Source organism: Rutidosis leptorrhynchoides, chromosome 9 (assembly GCF_046630445.1).
Source record: "Rutidosis leptorrhynchoides isolate AG116_Rl617_1_P2 chromosome 9, CSIRO_AGI_Rlap_v1, whole genome shotgun sequence".
Lineage (NCBI taxonomy): Eukaryota > Viridiplantae > Streptophyta > Magnoliopsida > Asterales > Asteraceae > Rutidosis > Rutidosis leptorrhynchoides.
The window spans coordinates 364,520,924-364,546,712 of record NC_092341.1 but is presented as its reverse complement, the minus strand read 5'-3'; the positions used below and the strand labels follow the sequence as shown (position 1 = coordinate 364,546,712).

At 31.3% G+C, this 25,789-nt stretch overlaps 1 protein-coding gene across 1 annotated transcript; it reads left to right on the top strand.

Annotated features, from left to right (window-relative positions):
- The first annotated feature begins 14,430 nt into the window (after window positions 1-14,430).
- LOC139867710 (ethylene-responsive transcription factor ERF012-like) lies at window positions 14,431-15,317 on the top strand. Its single transcript, XM_071856073.1, has one exon. The coding sequence runs from the start codon at window positions 14,533-14,535 to the stop codon at window positions 15,190-15,192; it is 660 nt and encodes a 219-aa protein (XP_071712174.1). The 5' UTR covers window positions 14,431-14,532; the 3' UTR covers window positions 15,193-15,317.
- The last annotated feature ends 10,472 nt before the right edge of the window (window positions 15,318-25,789 follow it).

The following is a 25,789-nucleotide window of genomic DNA, read 5'->3' as shown; positions in this document are numbered from 1 at the left end:
TAAATTTTAATAATATTTATAATACCTAATAGTAATAATAGTAAAGTGATATAGCGATGATAATGATATTATTAAACAAAAGTGATAAAACTTTCTAATACATTATATGTATCAAATTTCCTATCTGTCTATTATATGTAGTAATATTAATAACACTAATATTAATACCAATAATGAGAGTAATGCTAATAATATTGATATATCAATTTATCAAATCTCATCTTGTATAGTATGCATTAAATTAATAACATTAATAATACTAATCTTAATATTAATAATAAAAGTAGTATTTATTAATATAACATTTATATTTTCACTTGTAACCATATTTAATATATTAACACTACATATTATATATTCATATCTATATACACAAAAATGTTCGTGAATCGTCCGACCTAGTCAAAGGGTAACTGATTATCCAAATATAGATTTCAAACTCTCTAGACTCAAAATAACAGATTTTGCTTATCGTGTCGGAAACATATTAAGATTAGGGTTTAAATTTGGTCGAAAATTTACGGGTCGTTACAGTTGTTGATAATGCTAAAAACGAACATATATTTCATAGCATTATTCCTCAAGAAAGACAAGCTTTTAGTTGCAATTGTTCTATTTACAAGTGATATTCGTTTAAATAATAAAAGGTGAAGACAAAAGACAGATTCGACGAATTGAAGACGCAAACAACCAAAAAGCTCAAAAGTACAAAAGACAATCAAAAAGGTTCCAATTGTTGATAAGAAACGTCTCGAAATTACAAGAGTACAAGATTCAAAACGCAAAGTACAAGATATTAAATTGTACGCAAGGACGTTCGAAAATCCGGAACCGGGACCAGAGTCAACTCTTAACGCTCGACGCAACGGACTAAAAATTACAAGTTAACTATGTATATAAATATAATATAATATATAATTAATTATATTAATTATATATATATTATATATATATTATAAACCGTCGGTAAACAAAGAGCCAAACTCCTCTGAGCTGTAAAAGTAACCTCCGCGACTCGCGGAGTTTGAAGAGGATTTCACCGCGAGTCGCGGAGCCCCAAAATGAAAAACTGCCTATAAAGCCAACCGAATTCTGATCGCAAATATAATCTTTTTCTTCTCTTATCATACGTAAAATTTATATTTATATTTATAATTTATATTTTAATTTTAATTATAATTCTAATAATAAGGGTATGTTAGCGAATGTTGTAAAGGTGTAAGTCGAAATTCTGTCCGTGTAACGCTACGCTATTTTTAATCATTGTAAGTTATGTTCAACCTTTTTATATTAATGTCTCGTAGCTAAGTTATTATTATGCTTATTTAAAACGAAGTAATCATGATGTTGGGCTAATTACTAAAATTGGGTAATTGGGCTTTGTACCATAATTGGGGTTTGGACAAAAGAACGACACTTGTGGAAATTAGACTATGGGCTATTAATGGGCTTTATATTTGTTTAACTAAATGAAAGTTTGTTAATGTTAATATAAAGATTTACAATTGGGCGTCCCTATAAATTACCATATACACTCAATCGGACACGATGGGCGGGGTATTTATATGTACGAATAATCGTTCATTTAACCGGACACGGGAATGGATTAATAGCCACTAGAATAATTAAAACAGGGGTGAAATTACATTCAAGGGTAATTGGTGTAATTGCTAACAAAGTAGTAAAATCTTGGTTTACACGCAGTTGATAACCTGGTGTATTCATTAAACAAAGTATTAAAACCTTGTTACAATTCGAATCCCCAATTAGTTGGAATATTTAACTTCGGGTATAAGGATAATTTGACGAGGACACTCGCACTTTATATTTATGACTGATGGACTGTTATGGACAAAAACCAGACGGACATATTAAATAATCCAGGACAAAGGACAATTAACTCATGGGCATAAAACTAAAATCAACACGTCAAACATCATGATTACGGAAGTTTAAATAAGCATAATTCTTTTATTTCATATTTAATTTCCTTTATTTTATATTTAATTGCACTTCTAATTATCGCATTTTTATTGTTATTTTATTTAATTGCACTTTTAATTATCGTACTTTTTAATTATCGAAAGTTTATTTTATCGCACTTTTATTATTCGCAATTTCATTATCGTTATTTACTTTACGCTTTAATTTAAGTCTTGTATTTATATTTAATATTTTACATTAGGTTTTAACTGCGACTAAAGTTTTAAAATCGACAAACCGGTCATTAAACGGTAAAAAACCCCCTTTATAATAATAATATTACTTATATATATATTTGTATTTTTATAAAAGTAAACTAATATAGCGTTAAGCTTTGTTTAAAGATTTCCCTGTGGAACGAACCGGACTTACTAAAAACTACACTACTTTACGATTAGGTACACTGCCTATAAGTGTTGTAGCAAGGTTTAAGTATATCCATTCTATAAATAAATAAATATCTTGTGTAAAATTGTATCGTATTTAATAGTATTTCCTAGTAAAATATAAACTATTTCGTATACACCTCGCAAAACATCAGTTGTCTTTTCAAGGAAGGGTGTGGGTGCCTAAGATGGGTGATTACCGACGGGTGCTACTTGATGAAGCACATAAGTCAAAATATTCCATTCATCCGGGCGCGACAAAAATGTATCATGACTTGAAGAAAGATTATTGGTGGCCGGGCATGAAACGTGATGTTGTGAAGTATGTTGAGCAATGTGTCACGTGTTTACAAGTAAAAGGCGAACACCAAAAGTCGTATGGTAAGTTGCAACCGTTAGAAATTCCGAAATGGAAATGGGAGCACATTACCATGGATTTCATTACAAAGTTACCTAAAACGGCGAGAACCCAATTCGATTCGATTTGGGTTATAGTTGACCGATTAACAAAAAGCGCTTTGTTTCTTCCCATTAAAGAAGCGATATCGTCGGAGACCTTGGCTAACTTGTTTATTGATGTCGTGCGAGGTGTATATAAAATAGCTATTAAATTTTACAAGAAATACTATTAAATACGATACAATTTTACACAAGATATTTATTTATTTAGAGAATGGATATACTTAAACCTTGCTACAACACTTATAGGCAGTGTACCTAATCGTACAGTAGTGTAGTTTTTAGTAAGTCCGGTTCGTTCCACAGGGAATCTTTTTAAACAAAGCTTAACGCTATATTAGTTTACTTTTATAAAAATACAAATATATATATAAGTAATATTATTATTATAAAGGGGGGTTTTTACCGTTTAATGACCGGTTTGTCGATTTTAAAACTTTAGTCACAGTTAAAACCAAATGTAAAATATTAAAAATAAATACAAGACTTAAATTAAAGCGTAAAGTAAATAACGATAATGAAATTGCGAATAATAAAAGTGCGATAAAATAAACTTTCGATAATTAAAAAGTACGATAATTAAAAGTGCAATTAAATAAAATAACAATAAAAATGCGATAATTAGAAGTGCAATTAAATATAAAATAAAGGAAATTAAATATGAAATAAAAGAATTATGCTTATTTAAACTTCCGTAATCATGATGTTTGACGTGTTGATTTTAGTTTTATGCCCATGGGTTAATTGTCCTTTGTCCTGGATTATTTAATATGTCCGTCTGGTTTTTGTCCATAACAGTCCATCAGTCATAAATATAAAGTGCGAGTGTCCTCGTCAAATTATCCTTATACCCGAAGTTAAATATTCCAACTAATTGGGGACTTAAACTGTAACAAGATTTTAATACTTTGTTTAATAATTACACCAGGATGTCGACTGAGTGTAACCCAAGGTTTTAATATTTTGTTATCAATTATACCAAGTGTCCTTGTACATAATTTCACCCCTGTTTTAATTATTCTAGTGGCTATTATTCCATTCCCGTGTCCGGTTAAATGAACGATTATTCGTACATATAAATACCCCGCCCATCGTGTCCGATCGAGTGTATATGGTAATTTATAGGGACGCCCAATTGTAAATCTTTATATTAACATTAACAAACTATCATTTAGTTAAACAAATATAAAGCCCATTAATAGCCCATAGTCTAATTTCCACAAGTGTCGTTCTTTTGTCCAAACCCCAATTATGGTACAAAGCCCAATTACCCAATTTTAGTAATTAGCCCAACATCATGATTACTTCGTTTTAAATAAGCATAATAATAACTTAGCTATGAGACATTAAATTAAAAAGGTTGAACATAACTTACAATGATTAAAAATAGCGTAGCGTTACCCGGACAGAATTTCGACTTACACCCTTACAATATTCGCTAACATACCCTTATTATTAGGATTAAAATTAAAATTAAAATTAAAATATAAATTATATATATATATTTTACGTATATAGATAGAGAGATGGATATATGTTATGAAAAATGATCAGAATTCGGTTGGCTTTATAGGGAGTTTCAAACTTTGGGTCTCCGCGACTCGCGGCCCATTTTGCCTTCAAACTCCGCGAGTCGCGGAGTTTGTAAATACAGCTCACCAACTTTTGGCTCTTTGTTTGCCGACGATTTATTTTATAAATATAATATATATATAATTAATATAATTAATTATATATTATATTATATTTATATATATAATTAACTTGTAATTTTTAGTCCGTTGCGTCGAGCGTTGAGAGTTGACTCTGGTCCCGGTTCCGGATTTTCGAACGTCCTTGCGTACAATTTAATATCTTGTACTTTGCGTTTTGAATCTTGTACTTTTGTAATTTCGAGACGTTTCTTATCAATAATTGGAACCTCTTTGATTGTCTTTTGTACTTTTGAGCTTTTTGGTCGTTTGCGTCTTCAATTCATCGAATCTGTCTTTTGTCTTCACCTTTTATTATATAAACGAATATCACTTGTAAATAGAACAATTGCAACTAAAAGCTTGTCTTTCTTGAAGAATAATGCTATGAAATATATGTTCGTTTTTAGCATTATCATTTATCAAGGAAGTGGTCTCGCGACATGGGGTTCCTATATCTATTATTTCGGATCGAGATACCCGTTTTACATCTCGGTTTTGGGAAAAGTTTCATGAAGATATGGGTAAGCAATTGAAGTTGAGCACGGCGTATCATCCTCAAACGGACGGTCAAACCGAACGTACGAATCAAACTTTGGAAGATATGCTACGAGCGTGCATCATTGACTTCGGTGGTAGTTGGGATGAGCATTTGCCTTTGGTGGAATTCTCGTACAATAATAGTTATCATACTAGCATCGGGATGCCACCTTACGAAATGCTTTATGGGCGTAGGTGTCGAACTCCCGTTTGTTAGGGAGAAGTGGGTCAAAGAGAGATCGGGAATACCGATTTGATTTTAGAGACTAATAGCATGATCGATTTGATTCGGGAACATTTGAAGAAGGCTCAAGATAGGCAAAAGTCGTATGCCGATAGACGTAGGCGATTGATTGAGTTCCAAGAAGGCGATATGGTGATGCTTAAGGTTTCGCCATGGAAGGGTATTATTCGATTTCGAAAACGGGGAAAGTTAGCTCCTCGGTTTATTGGACCGTTCAAGGTTTTAGTTCGTGTTGGTGAAGTTGCATATCGATTAGAATTACCCGAAGAGCTTTTGGGGATCCATAATACATTTCATGTTTCCCACCTCCGTAAGTGTCTTGCGGATGATTCCTCATGGATGCCTTTAGACGAGATCGAGCTAAACAACAAGTTAGAATATGTCGAGGAACCGATTGCTATCCTTGACGAGAAGGTGAAAATGTTGAGGAATAAAGAGGTGAGGACCTTTAAGGTTCAATGGCGGCGAAGTAAAGGTTCCGAGTTCACTTGGGAGCCCGAAGAGTTCGTGTTAGTTTATTTTCCCTCGTGTCATGCGGCTTGGATTGCGAGGACGCAATCCGAATAAGTGGGGGAGAGTTGTAAGACCCGAATATTTGTATTGTACATATGTGTATAAAAGTTACTCAAGTTTTGGGGTTTTGGTTGCACATAATTAAAAAGAGAAAAGATGCTGAACTGGGAAGTCGCGCGCCGCGCGGCTAGGTGGCGCGCCGCGCCATCTGTCTGCGACAGATTCCTTTCTTCTTTTTAAAATAGATATTTTGAGGGCAATTGTGTAATTTCACTTTGGGGCCGAATTTAATACCCTAGATCAGTTTTGGGGAGCTCATTTACTACTCCCACAACAACCACATCTTCTCCAATTAAACTCTAGAGAGAGAGTGCAATCCTTGAGAGAGAAAGCTCCATTAAAGGGTGAAAGAGGTTGAATCGGGTCTCGGTGCAAGTTATAAAGTCATTCATCTAGTCGATAGCTACGTGGTGATTGTGTTGGTAAGTTATAAAACCCAATTTCTTACTTTAATTGCTTTAAGGGTTAGGGTTTGGGCTAGTGATGAACCAAAGACCCATTTTGTTAGTATTTTGGGGATTTTGAGTGAATATGGGTTATGAAGGCTCATTGATGACTAACCTAGGGTTTGAATGTGTTAATTGGACTTTTGAGTCTTAAAATTTGGTTAGTTGGTGGCTAGAACACTTTTATAATATGTAAATGGGTGTTATTGGGTATGGATGACCCAAATGGGTGTGTTGACTTTGAAATGGGTCAAATGAGTCTTTAATGACCTAAGTGGCCTAGCAAGTATGAAAACGAGTTAGCCTTGTGACCTAAATGTGTTTTAAACCCATCTTGACGAATGATTAGGGTTTTGGTGGGTGTTGACCCAAATTAGGGTTAAGGGTGCAAATGGGTTGAAATTTCACCTTGGGTCAAAATGGCTTAGAATGGTGAAAGGGTTTGGTTGACCGACTTGAGTTTGCGTTTGATGATGTGTATAATATGATAGGTACGTTACTTTGAGGTCTTGCAAGCTCGGGTATCTTTTCACAAGACTTTGAGGTGAGTGGAATAATTATATGCGTATGTATATAATGTATCTATTTGTTGTAGCGTGAAAGGTGTAGTGTCGAGGTGTTAAGACACCACGTTTCACGTGAAGAGTGTAGCATCGAGGTGTTAAGATGCCACTTGGGTGTAGCATCGAGGTGTTAAGATGCCACCTAGGAGTGTAGTGTCGAGGTGTTAAGACACCACTCCGTAAAATAATGAGTGATGCATCGAGGTGTTAAGATGCCACTCGGGGTGATGTGCCGAGGTGTTAAGGTGCCACCCTAGGGGTTAGTGGTGTGAGGTGTTAAGTGCCCTAACGGATGTTGTGAACACCGATGGCGTTTTCGCGAGCGTCGTTCCCTTGTACTATTGGTTAACCATGGTTATTTGTGTTGTAAGCATATTATATTATTCGAGTTATATTCCTATGCGGTTGTTATGCTAGCTTGTGGTATTGGAGATTTATAGCTTGCTATTGTGACGATAAGCTAAATGCGTATGCTAGCGTGTTTGCGGTTTGGTGTGTAAGTGTATGCAAGTAGGTATAATTATATACGTATTCGTATAATTATTACATTCACTAAGCTTTGCTTACCCTCTCGTTGTTTACCATTTTATAGGTTCGGTTTTGGACAAGGGTAAGGGCATCGTTTTGGACTAGAGATCCCGCTTGATGCTAGGGGACGCTTTTGGCTTTAGTAGCTCTTGGAGTTTGACCGATAGTTGGGTAGTTTAATCCCAAACGCCATGCTCATTGTGTAGTTTGGAACTTAAACTTTTTGGTGGTCGAAACTCGTAAATTGTATTAAACTCGTAAAACGGCTGATGTGGGCCCCACTTATAAAACATCATTTTTATGTTTGAATCGTAATAGTTTTACATATTTGAATGTGTGGTTAAAAGCGTGTCGTCTAAAAATGTCGGGAACTAGCCGATCTTTTTCGCATTTTAAAACTTTCCGGACAGACCACTTTGGCGCGCCGCGCCCCTACCTGGCGCGCCGCGCGGGTATGCTGCACAGGAAACTTTTTTTTATCTTGTATTTCGCGTGGTTTGGTCGAGGGTTGGTTTGGGTTGTTACACGAGAAGAGAGAACGAAAGCATGAAGCTTCGAAATATAACGGAGAATATAAAGCCCGATAAAAACACATAAATTACAAACCATGAATATCAATAAGTATTGCAACGTAAAGACACGGGAGAACTAAAAACATTACAAAGCCAAGAGTATAGTAAAAGTGAATAGATTCCTCCTGCGGCAGATGAAAAAGAAGAATGATAGATATGAAAATTAGGAGTATATCAAGAATCAGAACTAGATGAAGCATTTACACAATCTATTAAGAAATATTAAATAAGGAAGAAGATTATAGGAGTGGTGAAAATAAATGAAACGGAAGAGGTCAATTTATAGTGAAATATCATACATAGCAATCGAGGCAGATTACGCATTTAATCAAAGAAAATCTTAATTTCCGCAAATTCCGAAGAATCAAATCTTATTTAGATTATGAAGATTTTCTATTCTTTAAATTCCGAAAATCAATCGTTACTACGTCAAGAGATAAGACGCATCTCTATTCTTCATTTCACTCTTTTACGATAACTTCCCTCATACGCTTCGAGTAATTGGACTGTTTTATCCATATTATTCAACGGTGATAGAAATTCTATTTATCAACTCATATTCGTCATAAAAATATTTTTATTGTTAACCATGACGACCTCACTCAAATTTCGGGATGAAATTTCTTTAACGGGGAGGTACTGTGATGACCGGGAAAATTTCGACTTATTTAAACCAATTCTCTATATGATTTAATATTTTCGGCATGATAAGCAATGAATTTTGACAAGTTTTAAAATTTTTGAAAATGATTTTTTATATAACGGTTGACCACCCTGTTTGTCCAACGATTCACGAACGTCATAACATGTATTATATACATATTTTAATAAATATAAGAGTTTTCGATATATACGGAATCATGCGAATAATATTTATATACGAAATGATTAAAAATATACTATTAAACGATACTATTTCAAATTAAAATTTTTACGTATTAAGTCATTTTATTTTTATGATATAATTTTTGTATTTTTTTTTAAGAAACGAAGTTAAATTAATAATGTACAATTTGTAAAGCACAACGTACAATGTGTAGCTTAAATAGTTGAATTTAAATTAATTTATTTACTATTCACATGAAAACGACATGATAGAAATTATTAATTATAAGTTACATAGAATACCCCTGAAGTATTTAATAAATACGACTTTTTAAAATTTTAATGTATTATATTATTATATCGACACACTACAAAACAACAATATGAGCTGGAAAATCATTCCATGCGATCGCATGGTAAATGGCTAGGGAAGCCATGCGATCGCATGGCACCCTTGGGCTGGCCAACATAATAAAGCTCGACGAATTTGGTTTACAGCACACACACTTATCTATATCCATCTCTACTCTCTCTATATTTATATACAATATAATTATATTATTATTATTATTATTATTATTATTATTATTATTATTATTATTATTATTATTATTATTATTAAGATTAATATTATTATTATTAATCTTATTATTATTAGTAGTATATATACATAAAATACTACGACGAGGTCATTAGCGTGTCACTTTCAAAATGAGTTTTGAACGGGTTAAAGCTAATGAAATTATGTGTTATAGCTATGGAGGTTATGGGTATTGTTCGGGAGTATTGCTTCTAAGTCAAACCTAGTGTTTATCATCTCCGTTGCGTCTACGTACTTTCCTGCAATATTGAATCACAATATTGAGACGTGAGCATTCATATCTTATCTTTTATATATTAATAGTGTATACATGTCTAGTGCTCGAGTATATATGTTTATGCATGCTAGTATGCTAAATTTCATCGTTAAACAGTTTATGATGAATCACGAATTAAATACATATATTACTGATAAAAGGTCTAAGATATGCATGTTTTTGGAAAGCTGACGAAAAATCAATAACTTTTTATTTAGAAATCGCGAAATTTCGATGAACGAATTAAAAGATATGGGCAACTGAATTATGATCAACGTTAATTGGAATTGCTTTTGAATCTGAAATTAATATTTAAACAACTTGTCTATGAGATTGATAAATTGGAATTTTAGATATTACTAATCTAGTAAATGAATTTCTATATAAGGCACGTCTCGTTTTGTTGAACAATTGTCAAATTTGATTGTTTTATCATATTTTAAAGCTTTATAAAAACTATAGTTTAATTTTACAAGAATTAGAAAACTATGTGAAATGTTAAAATGTTTCGATTGCCATGATCATTCAACTATAGTATTGAGTCAGATTGACTTTTTGAAATGACTTTTGATAACTTTTGTATGTCGATCTCGAGCATTAGGATTGTGATACACTATGACCAGACCTAGCTTGATAAGACATTTATTGACCAACATATGTTCTCTAGGTTGAGATCTACGGTTAATTGGTATTCCGAGTTTCGGTCACGTTTCGGTGAACGACTTTATGTCCTCCTAAGGTGAGTTTCATTTGCTCCCTTTTTAATTGCTTTTGAAATCTATATTTTTGGGCTGAGAATACATGCACTTATTTTAAACGCGATGGATACAAGTACATACTAAATTCTACACTGAGTTTGAACCGAAAATCCCTTAGCTTTGGTAACTAGTAACTGCCAGTTATAAGAACTGGTGGGCGCGAGTAGTAGTATATGGATCCATAGGGCTTGATATTCCCGTCCGAGCTAGAGCGCTAGCCTTTTAACGGACGTATGCTATTTGAGAAGCGTACACGTTGGTTTGCGTGTGTTATTAAGATGATTATACAAAGGGTACAAATTATATTTACGTTAAGTTTAGTTACCAGGGTGCTCAATTTCGTAGAATATTTTGATAAACGTGTCTGGATGAAACAACTGAAATCTTGTGATCCACCTTTATGTACAGATTATGCAAAACATTAAAACTATGAACTCACCAACCTTTGTGTTGACACTTGTTAGCATGTTTATTCTCAGGTTCCCTAAAAGTCTTCTGCTGTTTGCTTATATGTTAGACAAGTTATGTGCATGGAGTCTTACATGACATATTTTTCAAGGAAACATTGCATTCACCAAATCATCACCATGTATCTTATTTTGACTGCATTGTCAACGGAAGTACTATTGTAAACTATTATTTACGGTGATTGTCAATATGTAGAAATCATCAGATGTCGAAAATCTTTGATTTAAATATTCATTTATGGTGTGCCTTTTTAAAAGAATGCAATGTTTACAAAACGTATCCTATAGAGGTCAAATACCTCGCTATGAAATCGATGAATGACGTGTTCGTCCATATGAATTTGGAGCGATCGTCACAGTTTGATACCTAATAGATTTAATGGGTTACACGTTTTTAATGTATTTTATGAAGCTAATGTGGAGCTAGAACTAAGGGGAGGAATTGGGAAAAAAACAAATGAGGCGGTAATTTCTAACTTAGCAGGTGCTCTACACATCAATATGGTTAGCGTTTTTAAAAAGTGTCTATTTTGAGTATAGCCAGTTGCGTTTTGTGGGTAAAATTATTTCGAGTTTAATGGTGATGGCGGTGGAAAATAGCTCTCGGCGAATAGGAAATGTATATGTATAAAAGTTAAGGGAAAATGGTTAGCTTTTTAAAAAAAAAGCGTCGGTTTTGATCGTAGTGAGTTGCGTTGCGTTCATAAAATTATTTCGAGTTTAACGATGGTGTCGGCGGAAAATAACTCGCGGCGGGTTGAAAGATAAGATCTGTTAAAAATTAAGGTGGGTTGTTAGATTAAATTGAAATTAGAAAATTGGTTTTCATTTTACACCCTTAAATGGAGGGCAAGTTTGTATAATGTGTTAAAGTTTGGGGGGATGAAGCATGTTTTATTTTTTTTGTGGTTTGAGAAGGCATGGGGTTCAAAATGACCAAAAACCCCAGTGGTATTAGTATATATGGTAAATAAATGATTTGGATTTGAGAAAATAATTTGTGTAATTTGCACTTTAGTAAACTTGTATGCTTACTATGATTGATATATACTACTTACTTTTTTCACAAACTAGTACTCCGTAAGATTTTAAAGACAGAGAGTTATTAACCTAGTGGTAAAAGTCTTGATGAACGTGACAATTATATATATTTGCGAATTGATTCATATATATTTGTCAGTAGGGTATATATATAAAGTTATTGTGAAGTAAATTACATTTACTATAAAATAAGTATAATCATAATTAAATAAGTATATACAGTATACATATGTATACAGAGACGGATCTTGAACGACTTTAGTGGGAGGGTCAAAATCGTTTCAAAAACTTATCATTATATTAAAAAAAAATTCTAAAATTTTGAAGGAGCTATTATATAAAATATTTATATTTTAAATCCAAATAATATAAAATTTACACTAAGAACATAAAATTTTGGAGGGACCACTGCCCACCCTGACACCCCAAAGATCCGTCCCTGTATGTATATACACACACAGAATATATTACTGTAAAGAATACTCCGTATGATGTTATAAAACTTTGTCACTTGCTAGAAGTTGATGCAAAATCCAGGTAGCTACGTACGGCTACAGAATCCTATGTCAAATGTTTTCTCATCTTCCTTAAATTATACGGAGTACTCTGTATAATATAATATAATAAACGCCCATGTGTTTTGCTCGAGTTACAGTTTTGCCCCCATCTTTCTTTTTGTTGTTTTTTCTTTCCTTCCTTTTTTTTTTCTTTTCACTTTTCTTTCGTATCATGTGGTTTGTGCAGTGCGCCTTCTTGCTCTCTAAGTCAAATACCATGCAACAATACTACGTTACTATAATACTCACAATTTTCTAACAAATGATAATTGAACTAGTGGTGTTAAAATAGTATTATTTAATATTAGAAAAGATCGCGAGTTCAAATTTTATTTATTTATGACATTTTCTTCACATTAGATGAACTATTTTTTATATAATTTGGGTTTTTAATTTGACGTTAACTCGATATGATGACCAACATGAAGTTTTTATCTTATGCAAATGAAAACTATAACATGGTTTATTGCTATGATTTTGAAAAGGAAATTTAGTATAATTTCTTATATTCGTAAATATTGGAGTATTATTATTATTATATTGTTATTATTCCTATTTGATCATGCATATTTTACCACGGGGTTTAATATGCATGCTCAACACGTTAGAAGGGTGGGGTTTAAGGATCTTAGAATAAGGCTCTCCGATCCGGCTACCGTGAATAACCCTGGCCGACATGATGATGTCGGCGGGGTGGCCAAGTGATTAAGTCCACCTTTAATGACGATCGTCGATTAGAAGGCCCCAAACAAGGTCGTAGGTACTAGTTAATCAAGAAACTAACCTTTTAACCTTTAGAAGATGCTAGGCAATGCTGGTTACGTAAAACGTGTATTAGATGATGATTACGTAATGTGATTGTGTGTTTAGAACGATAGTTAGGGTTTGTATATATATAGGCAAACCCTAATTCTAGAACCATCCAGGATAATGGCAATCCTTTTCCATAACAAACTCTCCCGAATCACGGATGTAATTATGAAAAAGATATTTACTTGATAGCCAAGTAATCGCTGTACCAGGAACAAAGGCATTAGATACGAATCCGCATACCGCATAACGCGCATAAGCACACGCATACGCACACTAGTGAGCGTCCGCATACATATGAGATGCGCATGCGGGTTGCGGTATCATTACTATTATTACTACTACTATTAATTATTAATTCGGGTTCTCACAAAAGCAAGTTGTCGTGGACTCGTCTATGGGATTAGTCATCTTTTTTAGCTAGTCGAATACATAAATATATTTACAAAAATGATTATTATCAGATAATAATCAAGATCAAAAATAATTTAGTTACATTATACGTCCTCATGCCTCGAATCCCTCCAGTTGTGACATAAGCTATTTAGACCAGCTAGCCCAATCAATTCACATACACAGTTGATTAATACTCGTAATTTAAGTTTCATATATACCCTTTAATATTCAACAAATTATCCAGAAAGGCCCCATGGTCTAGAAATCTTTTATCCTCGACACATGCTTTTGTTAATTAATTAAATGCTGAAAATTAAAACTTTATTTAGCCGTACTACTAAACTGTGCATAAAAATGTACGTACGTGTAAACACTCTGGTTATTTGGTTATATGTACCAAAATTTAATGATAATTGAATGAGAGAAATGTGTTACGCGATTATCTATGCAGATGCAAGCTAAGAAAAAACTCATAGTCAAACCTATGGGTTGTATATGTAACAAATGTGAACCCAAAGTCTCCCTATTTTTGTAATATAAGTACTACTGTATATATATTTAATTTAATATATATTATTACTATTTAAAGTTAAAAATATACGAGTAAATAAAAACACCTGTCACCCATTTCACTAGCTCTTGCTTACTTGAAGACTATATATATTACAACCACTCCCATTCATTTCATCTTCACTATCACTCTTCTACATCAATCATCCATCATACACAACAAACTTGATTTCTATTCATATATTTTTATCTTTTTAAAGACTTGGTCTCATTTGATATAGAACATTGTGTTATTTATTTGTGTTAACTAATTTACTTGTTAAAAGATGAAAAAAGAGGTTATCAAGGTCCAAACAAAGTCATTGAGGACATCAACATCTACCATTAACAAGAAGAAATACAAAGGAGTTCGAATGAGGAGTTGGGGTTCATACGTCTCAGAGATTCGAGCACCTAATCAAAAAACGCGAATTTGGTTAGGGTCTTATTCGACTCCTGAAGCTGCAGCTAGAGCTTATGACGCAGCCTTACTTTGCCTCAAGGGTCCAAATGCAAATCTCAACTTTTCACCTAGCCAATATGACCAAAAATTATATTCCAACACATTAATGGACCCTAAATCAATCCAAAAAATTGCGGCCGCAGCCGCCAATGACATCATCATCAACCACAACTCCGATAGCGTCCTAACTGCTACATCAGCATCACTATCACCATCATATTCTTCGTCGTACACATCATCAACACCACCAACAAGTGCAATTGAAGATGATATTGAAACATTAATTTCAACAAATGATCCTCTTGATGGCACCTTAATGTCAATGGTTGCACCATGGTACAACTTCAACTTACTAAGTTTCAATAATGGGATGTTTGATCAAACAATGCTTTTTGATTTCGATCAATCTTCTTCAGCAATTACTAATGAAAATGTTCATGATGAAGAAAGTGGTGATATCTATCTTTGGAGCTTTTGCAGATAAATTTTTTTATTTTCTTGATTTATGATAGTCTTTATTTCTTTTAATGACTCTTTTTAATGAATCTTCAAATTGAAGAAACATTTACTGACAATATTTTATATTTTTATTTAATTATTTGATTTAGTTTTTACACAAATATTTATATTTGTTTATATGTAAAGGGTTCATGTGGGGGAATAATATTTTTTGGACGAACCCATGTGAGTCTCTTGAAAATTCAGTATTGTATGTCGCAAACGTAATGTTCTTTGTCTCCTTGATTTGAATGAGAAAGAAAGGGAGCAATATTTTATTTTATTATTTGTTATAATTAAAAAAATTTCTTAAACTTCTAGAATAATTTGTTGTTTATTTTATTATCACATAGTTTTAACTTGTGATGCAAATTTGGAGTAAACTCTAAATCCCTTAACTAACTAATGTAAAAAATTGAGAACTATATAAAACATCTGAATAAGTGGATATTTCTAGTTTGACAAAAAGTGGATGAGATAACTATGATACTTGCTATAATGCTTTTATTTAATTTTTTATATTTTATAATAAAACGTTAAATAAGAAGTATACTGATTTACAAAAGTTGAAAATATTTAAATTGCGTCTTACAAAGTATAAGGTAAAAGTCGAATTGAATTTATTACTAGTATTGTTTATGGTATATTTTAACATTTAAAAATTGATCTCCGAGCGTAATAGTCTGGTTGGTAAAAAATGCATTGAAGTTATGAATTAAGTGTTGGGTTAGCCGACATATTTTGATAATACTCTAATGTTAGCCCAGTCCCTATTATTTTTATAAGGCCCAATCTAGCATTGCTCTTAATAAGAGCCCCATTTGATTGCCCTTAATATCTTTGGGAACTATGGATCTTGATTTTCAACTATTTACTTCTTGTTCGACAACTTTGGTTGTATACTCTGATGTTGATCAGGCTGTGTAGGTTTAATTTTTGTAGAAAATATATGAGAATGCCAATTCAATAAGTGGTCAAATGTCAAGACTCGTCCTAATCCATAAGAACGAATACAATAACATATGATTACATCGCGAGGTATTTGACCTCTATATGATACATTTTACAAACATTGTATTCGTTTTAAAATACAAACTTTCATTACATAGAAAGTTGACAAGCATGCATGCCATTTCATAATATCCATCTATAAATGATCTAATCTGTCATTTACTTAATCATAATCTTTACTGAACTCAACGACTTGAATGCAACGTCTTTTGAAATATGCCATGAATGACTGCAAGTAGTATCTTTAAAATGAGCAAATGCACAGCGAAAGATTTCTTTAACACCTGAGAATAAACATGCTTTAAAGTGTCAACCAAAAGGTTGGTGAGTTCATTAGTTTATCATAAACGATCATTTTCATTATTTTAATAGACCACAAGATTTTCATTTCCATTTCTCATAAATATACGTCCCATGCATAGAGACAAAAATCATTCATATGGTGAACACCTGGTAACTGACATTAACAAGATGCATATAAGAATATCCCCTATCATTCCGGAAAATCCATCGGACATGATAAAAACGAATTCGGAGTACTAAAGCATCCGGTACTTTGGATGGGGTTCGTTAGGCCCAATAGATCTATCTTTAGGATTCGCGTCAATTAGTAGGTCGGTTTATTAATTCTTAGGCTACCAAGCAAAATGGGGCATATTCGGCTTCGATCATTCAACCATATAATGTAGTTTCGATTACTTGTGTCTATTTCGTAAAACATTTATAAAAGCGCATGTATTCTCAGTCCCAAAAATATATATTGCAAAATCATTTAAAAATGGAGTAATGAAACTCACAAAACTGTATTTCGTAGCAATAATGCATATGACGGCAGTGAACAAGTGCAAGGTTGGCCTCGGATTCACGAACCTATATTAAGTATATATATATATATATATATATATATATATATATATATATATATATATATATATATATATATATTTATATGTTGATCAATATATGTCTAATAATCTAGGTCAAGTCATAGTGTACCACAATCCTAATGCTCGAGACTAATATGCAAAGGTCAAAAAAGTCAATTTGACTCAAAATGATTTCCAAAATTTATACATGATTATTATATAGTTTAAATATCGTCGTTTTATATTGTACCCTTATTAATAATTTGACTTACTCATCAATAAATTATTTTGTGATAAATGTAACTTGTAAAATTGAGTGTTGTGGTCATTTGCTTCTATAAATCAGTGACTCTTTGTTTGTCAAAATATATTATTTTAAATCAGGACGTTTTATGACTAAGTTAAAATATATATTTTCATTTCAAAATATAAGTTTGAACTCTTTACTTAATATATAGTTTTTCAAAACTAACGATATTAAAATTTATGTATTTAGGAATTGTTTAAATATCAAGAGTTACTATTTCGTAACATTTGTATTTTTAAAGTTTAAAATTGATATACTTTATTTATATAAAACGTTTACAAAGACATTTTAATATTCCAATTACTTTATATTCCAAATCATTTTATCACAAATGTTATAATAGTAGAAGTTGTTATGTCATAAGACGTTCTAAAAAAGTCTATTATATCGAAATGACGTTTTCGTTTATGAAAGTAAAAATCATATATAAATCATATCAGGTTTCAAGGTTTTAACTTCCAGTTTAATCACGACTCGTAGGATTAAGTCTAAAGGAAAATCAAACGTAGGGAATCATCTTAATGTAAAATGTCGATCTATTTAACTTGTCAATATCTATTCTCTAATTTACCTAAAATCCCTAATTTCACTTTCACAATACCTAATATGAAGGTTAATTAATTTATCTTATCAAAAGTCACGAGGCAATTATTGTAAGGCATGTATTGGAATTTAACAGAAATTTCCACCAATCTGACTTGCTCTCACTACTTGACACTTTGTCCTTACTCGAAGATCACTTTACCATTTATTCCGAATTTCGTTAAAAATGAAAGGTTTTTCTAAATCAAAGTGGACCTCTCAATAGAGACTCGAAATCATAATTCAATGTATTTGATATTTCAATCTTTTGATATTATCTTTTAATTCAATAGATAATTATTCTAAATATATTTTGAAATAAATACGTTTATGTAAAGTATTATACGTCTAATACTTTGTTAACATTTTCAAGTTATAATATATATATATATATATATATATATATATATATATATATATATATATACACACATATACATATACATATATAATCATATCCGTTCATATAATGGTTCGTGAATCATTGGAATATGGTCGAGGTTAAATGAATGTATGAACACAGTTTAAAATTCTTGATATTCAATTTAACAAACTTTGCTTATCGTGTCGGAAACATATAAAGATTAAAGTTTAAATTTGGTCGAAAATTTCCGGGTCGTCACAGTACTTACCCGTTAAAGAAATTTCGTCCCGAAATTTGATTGGGATGGTCATGGCTGACAATAAGTATGTTTTGATGACGCATATAAGCTGAAGATTAGGTTTTATCATCATTGAGTAATATGGACAAAACCATCTGATTTTGTGAAGAGTACGAGTGAAGCTATCACCAAAAGAGTGAATTGAGTAGATATAGATTCGTCATATCTTTTGACGTAGATAGGATTGATTTTCAAGTTCAAGAGATTTGGAGCAAATCTTCGCAATAAGATTTGATTCTCCGGTAACCAAGGGAATTAGGATTCGCTTTAAATGTGATCATCCTTTTTGATTGCTCTGTCAGATGTTTTGCTATAAATTCCACCCTCTTCATTTTCTTACAACTCATACCTTCTATTCTTTCTCCTTTAATTCATACTTTGAGTCATTTGTCAATATGCTCCATCCAGTTCTGGTTCTCGATATACTCCTAACTTTCATATCAGTCATTCTTCTTTTTCACCTGCCGCCAGAAGAATCTATTTACTTCTACTATATTTTGGATTTTATAGTGTTCTTAGTTCTCCCATGTCTTTATATTGCTATCTGTATCGATATCTATGGTTTATAGTTTCTGGGTTGTTGTTGGGTTTTATATATTCCCTTACATTTCGATGTTCCTGCTTCTGTCTTCTATAATCATTGTCATCCCCAGTTAATGCTCTCTTTTATTTGCTGCGATTTATACCCCAATTTCTATTTCGGAGTTTTGTCCTTTCGTTTCTTCTTCTTGAGATTAAACACCGCTTGTAATGGTCCAGAATTTGTAGATATGAATTTCGGAATGAACATAGTTAATGTTCTAAGAAGGAAATCGAAATGGCACGATTTTGATTTATCAAATTACCAGAATATCCTGAAAAAGACCGAATCATCAAGAAATATTTTCTTGATATTTTTTAGAGGTTAAATAGAATACGAGATTCGTGTAACATGGCACATGATGATGTTATGATCTGTGAATCATCACGTTCCATTTAGAACTCAGCATGACTTACTGTAATATAATCACGTTGATCAAGTGTCATTATTGTAGTGACCCGAACTTTTCCATGTTTATATATATATTAAATGAAATTATTATGATTAAGTGTTTCCAACATGTTAAGCAATCAAACTTGTTAAGACTTGATTAATTGAAATAGGTTTCATATAGACAATTGACCACCCAAGTTGACCAGTGATTCACGAACGTTAAAACTTGTAAAACCTATATGATGACATATATATGGTTATATATATAGTTAACATGATATTATGATAAGTAAACATATCATTAAGTATATTAATAATGAACTACATATGTAAAAACAAGACTACTAACTTAATGATTTTGAAACGAGACATATATGTAACGATTATCGTTGTAACGACATTTAATGTATATATATATCATATTAAGAGATATTCGTACATCATAATATCATGATAATATAATAATTTAAAATCTCATTTGATATTATAAACATTGGGTTAACAACATTTAACAAGATCGTTAACATAAAGGTTTCAAAACAACACTTACATGTAACGACTAACGATGACTTAACGACTCAGTTAAAATATATATACATGTAGTGTTTTAATATGTATTCATACACTTTTGAAAGACTTCAAGACACTTATCAAAATACTTCTACTTAACAAAAATGCTTATAATTACATCCTCGTTCAGTTTCATCAACAATTCTACTCGTATGCACCCGTATTCGTACTCGTACAATACACAACTTTTAGATGTATGTACTATTGGTATATACACTCCAATGATCAGCTCTTAGCACCCCATGTGAGTCACCTAACACATGTGGGAACCATCATTTGGCAACTAGCATGAAATATCTCATAAAATTACAAAAATATGAGTAATCATTCATGACTTATTTACATGAAAACAAAATTACATATCCTTTATATCTAATCCATACATCAACGACCAAAAAGACCTACAAACATTTTCATTCTTCAATTTTCTTCATCTAATTGATCTCTCTCAAGTTCTATCTTCAAGTTCTAAGTGTTCTTCATAAATTCTACAAGTTCTAGTTTCATAAAATCAAGAATACTTCCAAGTTTACTAGCTTACTTCCAATCTTGTAGAGTGATCATCCAACCTCAAGAAATCTCTCTTATTTACAGTAAGATATCTTTCTAATACAAGGTAATACTCATATTCAAACTTTGATTCAATTTCTATAACTATAACAATCTTATTTCGAGTGAAAATCTTACTTGAACTGTTTTGGTGTCATGATTCTGCTTCAAGAACTTTCAAGCCATCCAAGGATCTTTTGAAGCTAGATCCATTTTTTTCATTTCCAGTAGCTTTATCCAGAAAACTTGAGGTAGTAATGATGTTCATAACATCATTCGATTCATACATATAAAGCTATCTTATTCGAAGGTTTAAACTTGTAATCACTAGAACATAGTTTAGTTAATTCTAAACTTGTTCGCAAACAAAAGTTAATCCTTCTAACTTGACTTTTAAAATCAACTAAACACATGTTCTATATCTATATGATATGCTAACTTAATGATTTAAAACCTGAAAACACGAAAAACACCGTAAAACCGGATTTACGCCGTCGTAGTAACACCGCGGGCTGTTTTGGGTTAGTTAATTAAAAACTATGATAAACTTTGATTTAAAAGTTGTTCTTTTGGGAAAATGATTTTTCTTATGAACATGAAACTATATCCAAAAATCATGGTTAAACTCAAAGTGGAAGTATGTTTTTCAAAATGGTCATCAAGACGTCGTTCTTTCGACTGAAATGACTACCTCTTACAAAAACGACTTGTAACTTATATTTTCGACTATAAACCTATACTTTTTCTGTTTAGATTCATAAAATAGAGTTCAATATGAAACCATAGCAATTTGATTCACTCAAAACGGATTTAAAATGAAGAAGTTATGGGTAAAACAAGATTGGATATTTTTTTTTGATTTTAGTAGCTACGGGAAATATTAACAATTCTATACAAATCATATCCTAGCTAACTTATATTGTATTATACATGTATTCTAATATATTATGTAATCTTGGGATACCATAGACACGTATGCAAATGTTTTGACATATCATATCGACCCATATATATATATTATTTGGAACAACCATAGACACTCTATATGCAGTAATATCGGAGTTAGCTATACAGGGTTGAGGTTGATTCCAAAAATATATATAGTTTGAGTTGTGATCTAGCCTGAGACGTGTATACACTGGGTCATGGATTGATTCAAGATAATATATATCGATTTATTTCTGTACATCTAATTGTGGACAACTAGTTGTAGGTTACTAACGAGGACAGCTGACTTAATGAACTTAAAATATCAAAATGTATTAAATGTGTTGTAAATATATTTTGAACATACTTTGATATATATGTACATATTTGTTATAGGTTCGTGAATCGACCAATGGCCAAGTCTTACTTCCCGACGAAGTAAAAATCTGTGAAAGTGAGTTATAGTCCCACTTTTAAAATCTAATATTTTTGGGATGAGAATACATGCAGGTTTTATAAATGATTTACAAAATAAACACAAGTACGTGAAACTACATTCTATGGTTGAATTATCGGAATCGAATATGCCCCTTTTTATTAAGTCTGGTAATCTAAGAATAAGGGAACAGACACCCTAATTGACGCGAATACTAAAGATAGATCTATTGGGCCTAACAAACCCCATCCAAAGTACCGGATGCTTTAGTACTTCGAAATTTATATCATATCCGAAGGGTGTCCCGAAATGATGGGGATATTTATATATATGCATCTTGTTAATGTCGATTACCAGGTGTTCACCATATGAATGATTTTTATCTCTATGTATGGGATGTATATTGAAATATGAAATCTTGTGGTCTATTGTTACGATTTGATATATATATATATATATATATATATATATATATATATATATATATATATATATATATATATATATATATATATATATATATATATATATATATATATATATATATAGGTTAAACCTATAACTCACCAACATTTTTTTGTTGACGTTTTAAGCATGTTTATTCTCAGGTGATTATTAAGAGCTTCCGTTGTCGCATACTTAAATAAGAACAAGATTTGGAGTCCATGCTTGTATGATATTGTGTAAAAACTGCATTCAAGAAACATATGTCGATGTAATATATTTCTATTATAAACCATTATGTAATGGTCGTGTGTAAACAGTATATTTTAGATTATCATTATTTGATAATCTACGTAATGTTTTTAAAACCTTTATTGACAAAATAAAGGTTATGGTTGTTTTAAAAATGAATGCAGTCTTTGAAAAACGTCTCATATAGAGGTCAAAACCTCGCAACGAAATCAATTAATATGGAACGTTTATAATCATGTACCCTTATTAATAATTTGACTTACTCATCAATAAATTATTTTGTGATAAATGTAACTTGTATAATTAAGTGTTGTGGTCATTTGCTTCTATAAATCAGTGACTCTTTGTTTGTCAAAATATATTATTTTAAATCAGGACGTTTTATGACTAAGTTAAAATATATATTTTCATTTCAAAATATAAGTTTGAACTCTTTACTTAATATATAGTTTTTCAAAACTAATGATATTCAAAATTTATATATTTAGGAATTGTTTAAATATCAAGAATTACTATTTCGTAACATTTGTATTTTTAAAGTTTAAAATTGATATACTTTATTTATATAAAATGTTTACAAAGACATTTTAATATTCCAATTACTTTATATTCCAAATCATTTTATCACAAAGGTTATAATAGTAGAAGTTGTTATGTCATAAGACGTTCTTAAAAAGTCTATTATATCGAAATGACGTTTTCGTTTATGAAAGTAAAAATCATATATAAATCATATCAGGTTTCAAGGTTTTAACTTCCAGTTTAATCATGACTCGTAGGATTAAGTCTAAAGGATAATCAAACGTAGGGAATCATCTTAATGTAAAATGTCGATCTATTTAACTTGTCAATATCTATTCTCTAATTTACCTATAATCCCTAATTTCACTTTCACAATACCTAATATGAAGGTTAATTAATTTATCTTATCAAAAGTCACGAGACAATTATTGTAAGGTATGTATTGGAATTTAACAGAAATTTCCACCAAACTGACTTGCTCTCACTACTTGACACTTTGTCCTTACTCGAAGATCACTTTACAATTTATTCCGAATATCGTTAAAAAGGAAAGATTTTTCTAAATCAAAGTGGACCTCTCAATAGAGACTCGAAATCATAATTCAATGTATTTGATATTTTAATCTTTTGATATTATCTTTTAATTCAATCGATAATTATTCTAAATATATTTTGAAACAAATACGTTTATGTAAAGTATTATACGTCTAATACTTTGTTAACATTTTCAAGTTATAATATATATATATATATATATATATATATATATATATATATATATATATATATATATATATACATATACATATATAATCATATCCGTTCATATAATGGTTCGTGAATCATTAGAATATGGTCGAGGTTAAATGAATGTATGAACACAGTTTAAAATTCTTGATATTCAATTTAACAAACTTTGCTTATCGTGTCGGAAACATATAAAGATTAAAGTTTAAATTTGGTCGGAAATTTCCGGGTCGTCACATCAAACGTTCGAATCTAATCCGAAAATAATGTTTTCTTATCGTCAGATCTATTTAATTCACCTTTTCAACTGTTGGACTTAAGACTATGTGGCATGAAATGACTCTAGTTTTCAAACAAAACATGTTTGAAAAAAAGAAAGAAATTTGGTTAAGTGCTTATTTATTAGCCATCAGTTAGAAAACCTTCTAATTACTCGTATAATTTTTTTTAGTGAAAGCATGTATTAACAAAGAACGGATATGAAAATCAATAATTACAACCGATAGAAAACAAATCTACAACCTAGCCACCACAAATGACAATAATTACTAACCTAAATCAAATTTCTGCCAACAACAGAACGACAAAGACTATGAAAGTAAATAAATAGCTAACAAGCTAATAAAAGGAAAATCAATGAACTAGTTGCACTAAAAAGCATAAACATGACATAAATGGTGTTTTACGGTGGTCTACCACCCTGTTGGTGGTGGCCATCGGTGGCTGACTGATCTGATCTGCTTCCATCGGCGGTTGTGGTGATTCTTCACCCCGTTAGTGAAGGCCAATAACGGCGACTTGTGGATGGTAGGTGTTGGAGGGGGATCGGGGGACAGTGGTGGTTGTGGGAGCTGTACTGTTTTTGTCGTTGTGGGAGCTGTACTGTTTTTGTCGTTGTGGGATCGGGTGTGGGTCCATTCTTTTTTCGGTGACGTCTTCAGATTTTGACCAGTGTTGTTGTACGATTGCTGGTGTTTTTTTATTGATGTTACAGTGGCAGTTCCAACCCTTGAGGCTGTTTATTTTATCTTAATTATTATTCTAACATGTTACTAAATAGATTATTTATGATAAATTTTGTCGTTAAAAAAATAATGACCTAATCTTTAGTTTGTCGACATTGAAACTATATATTAATTAACACCTTAATTTGTGTACTATGAAGTGTACAATATTTCTTATTTTGTTTTTATTTTGTTTTAATTTTGTTTTAAGTTTTTTCAACCTTTTTTCTAATTTTCTTTTTATTAATATTATTAATTAATTTTTTTTATTATTATTATGATAATTATTGTTATTATTTCTACTAATCGTTCACGTGATATAGAGCGAATTTCACACATAGCCTCTTTAAAGATGTCTTTTTTTTTTTTTTTTTTCTTTTTTAACTTTTTAAAAATTGAAAATTTCTGATTTTAATGTGTAGTTTATTTCAACTTTATTTTTATAAACTTTGGTTGAATATCTACGTATCCTTTATTATTCATTTAATAAAAGATGTGTATCAATCAACTATGTAGAGATTTTAATTATATATTATGGAATGAAATCATTTTACGCACTAATGTCCCGGGCTGTCTGTCCTACTCGTTAAATGTCATACTCCGTATAAGATTAGTCCATATATAATATCGAGTATAACGAAAAACACAAAAGCAGCAATATATATATATATAGCCTTTTCCGAATCAAAAAATAAATAAAATGTAAAGTATGAGCATAATCTAAAAATTAT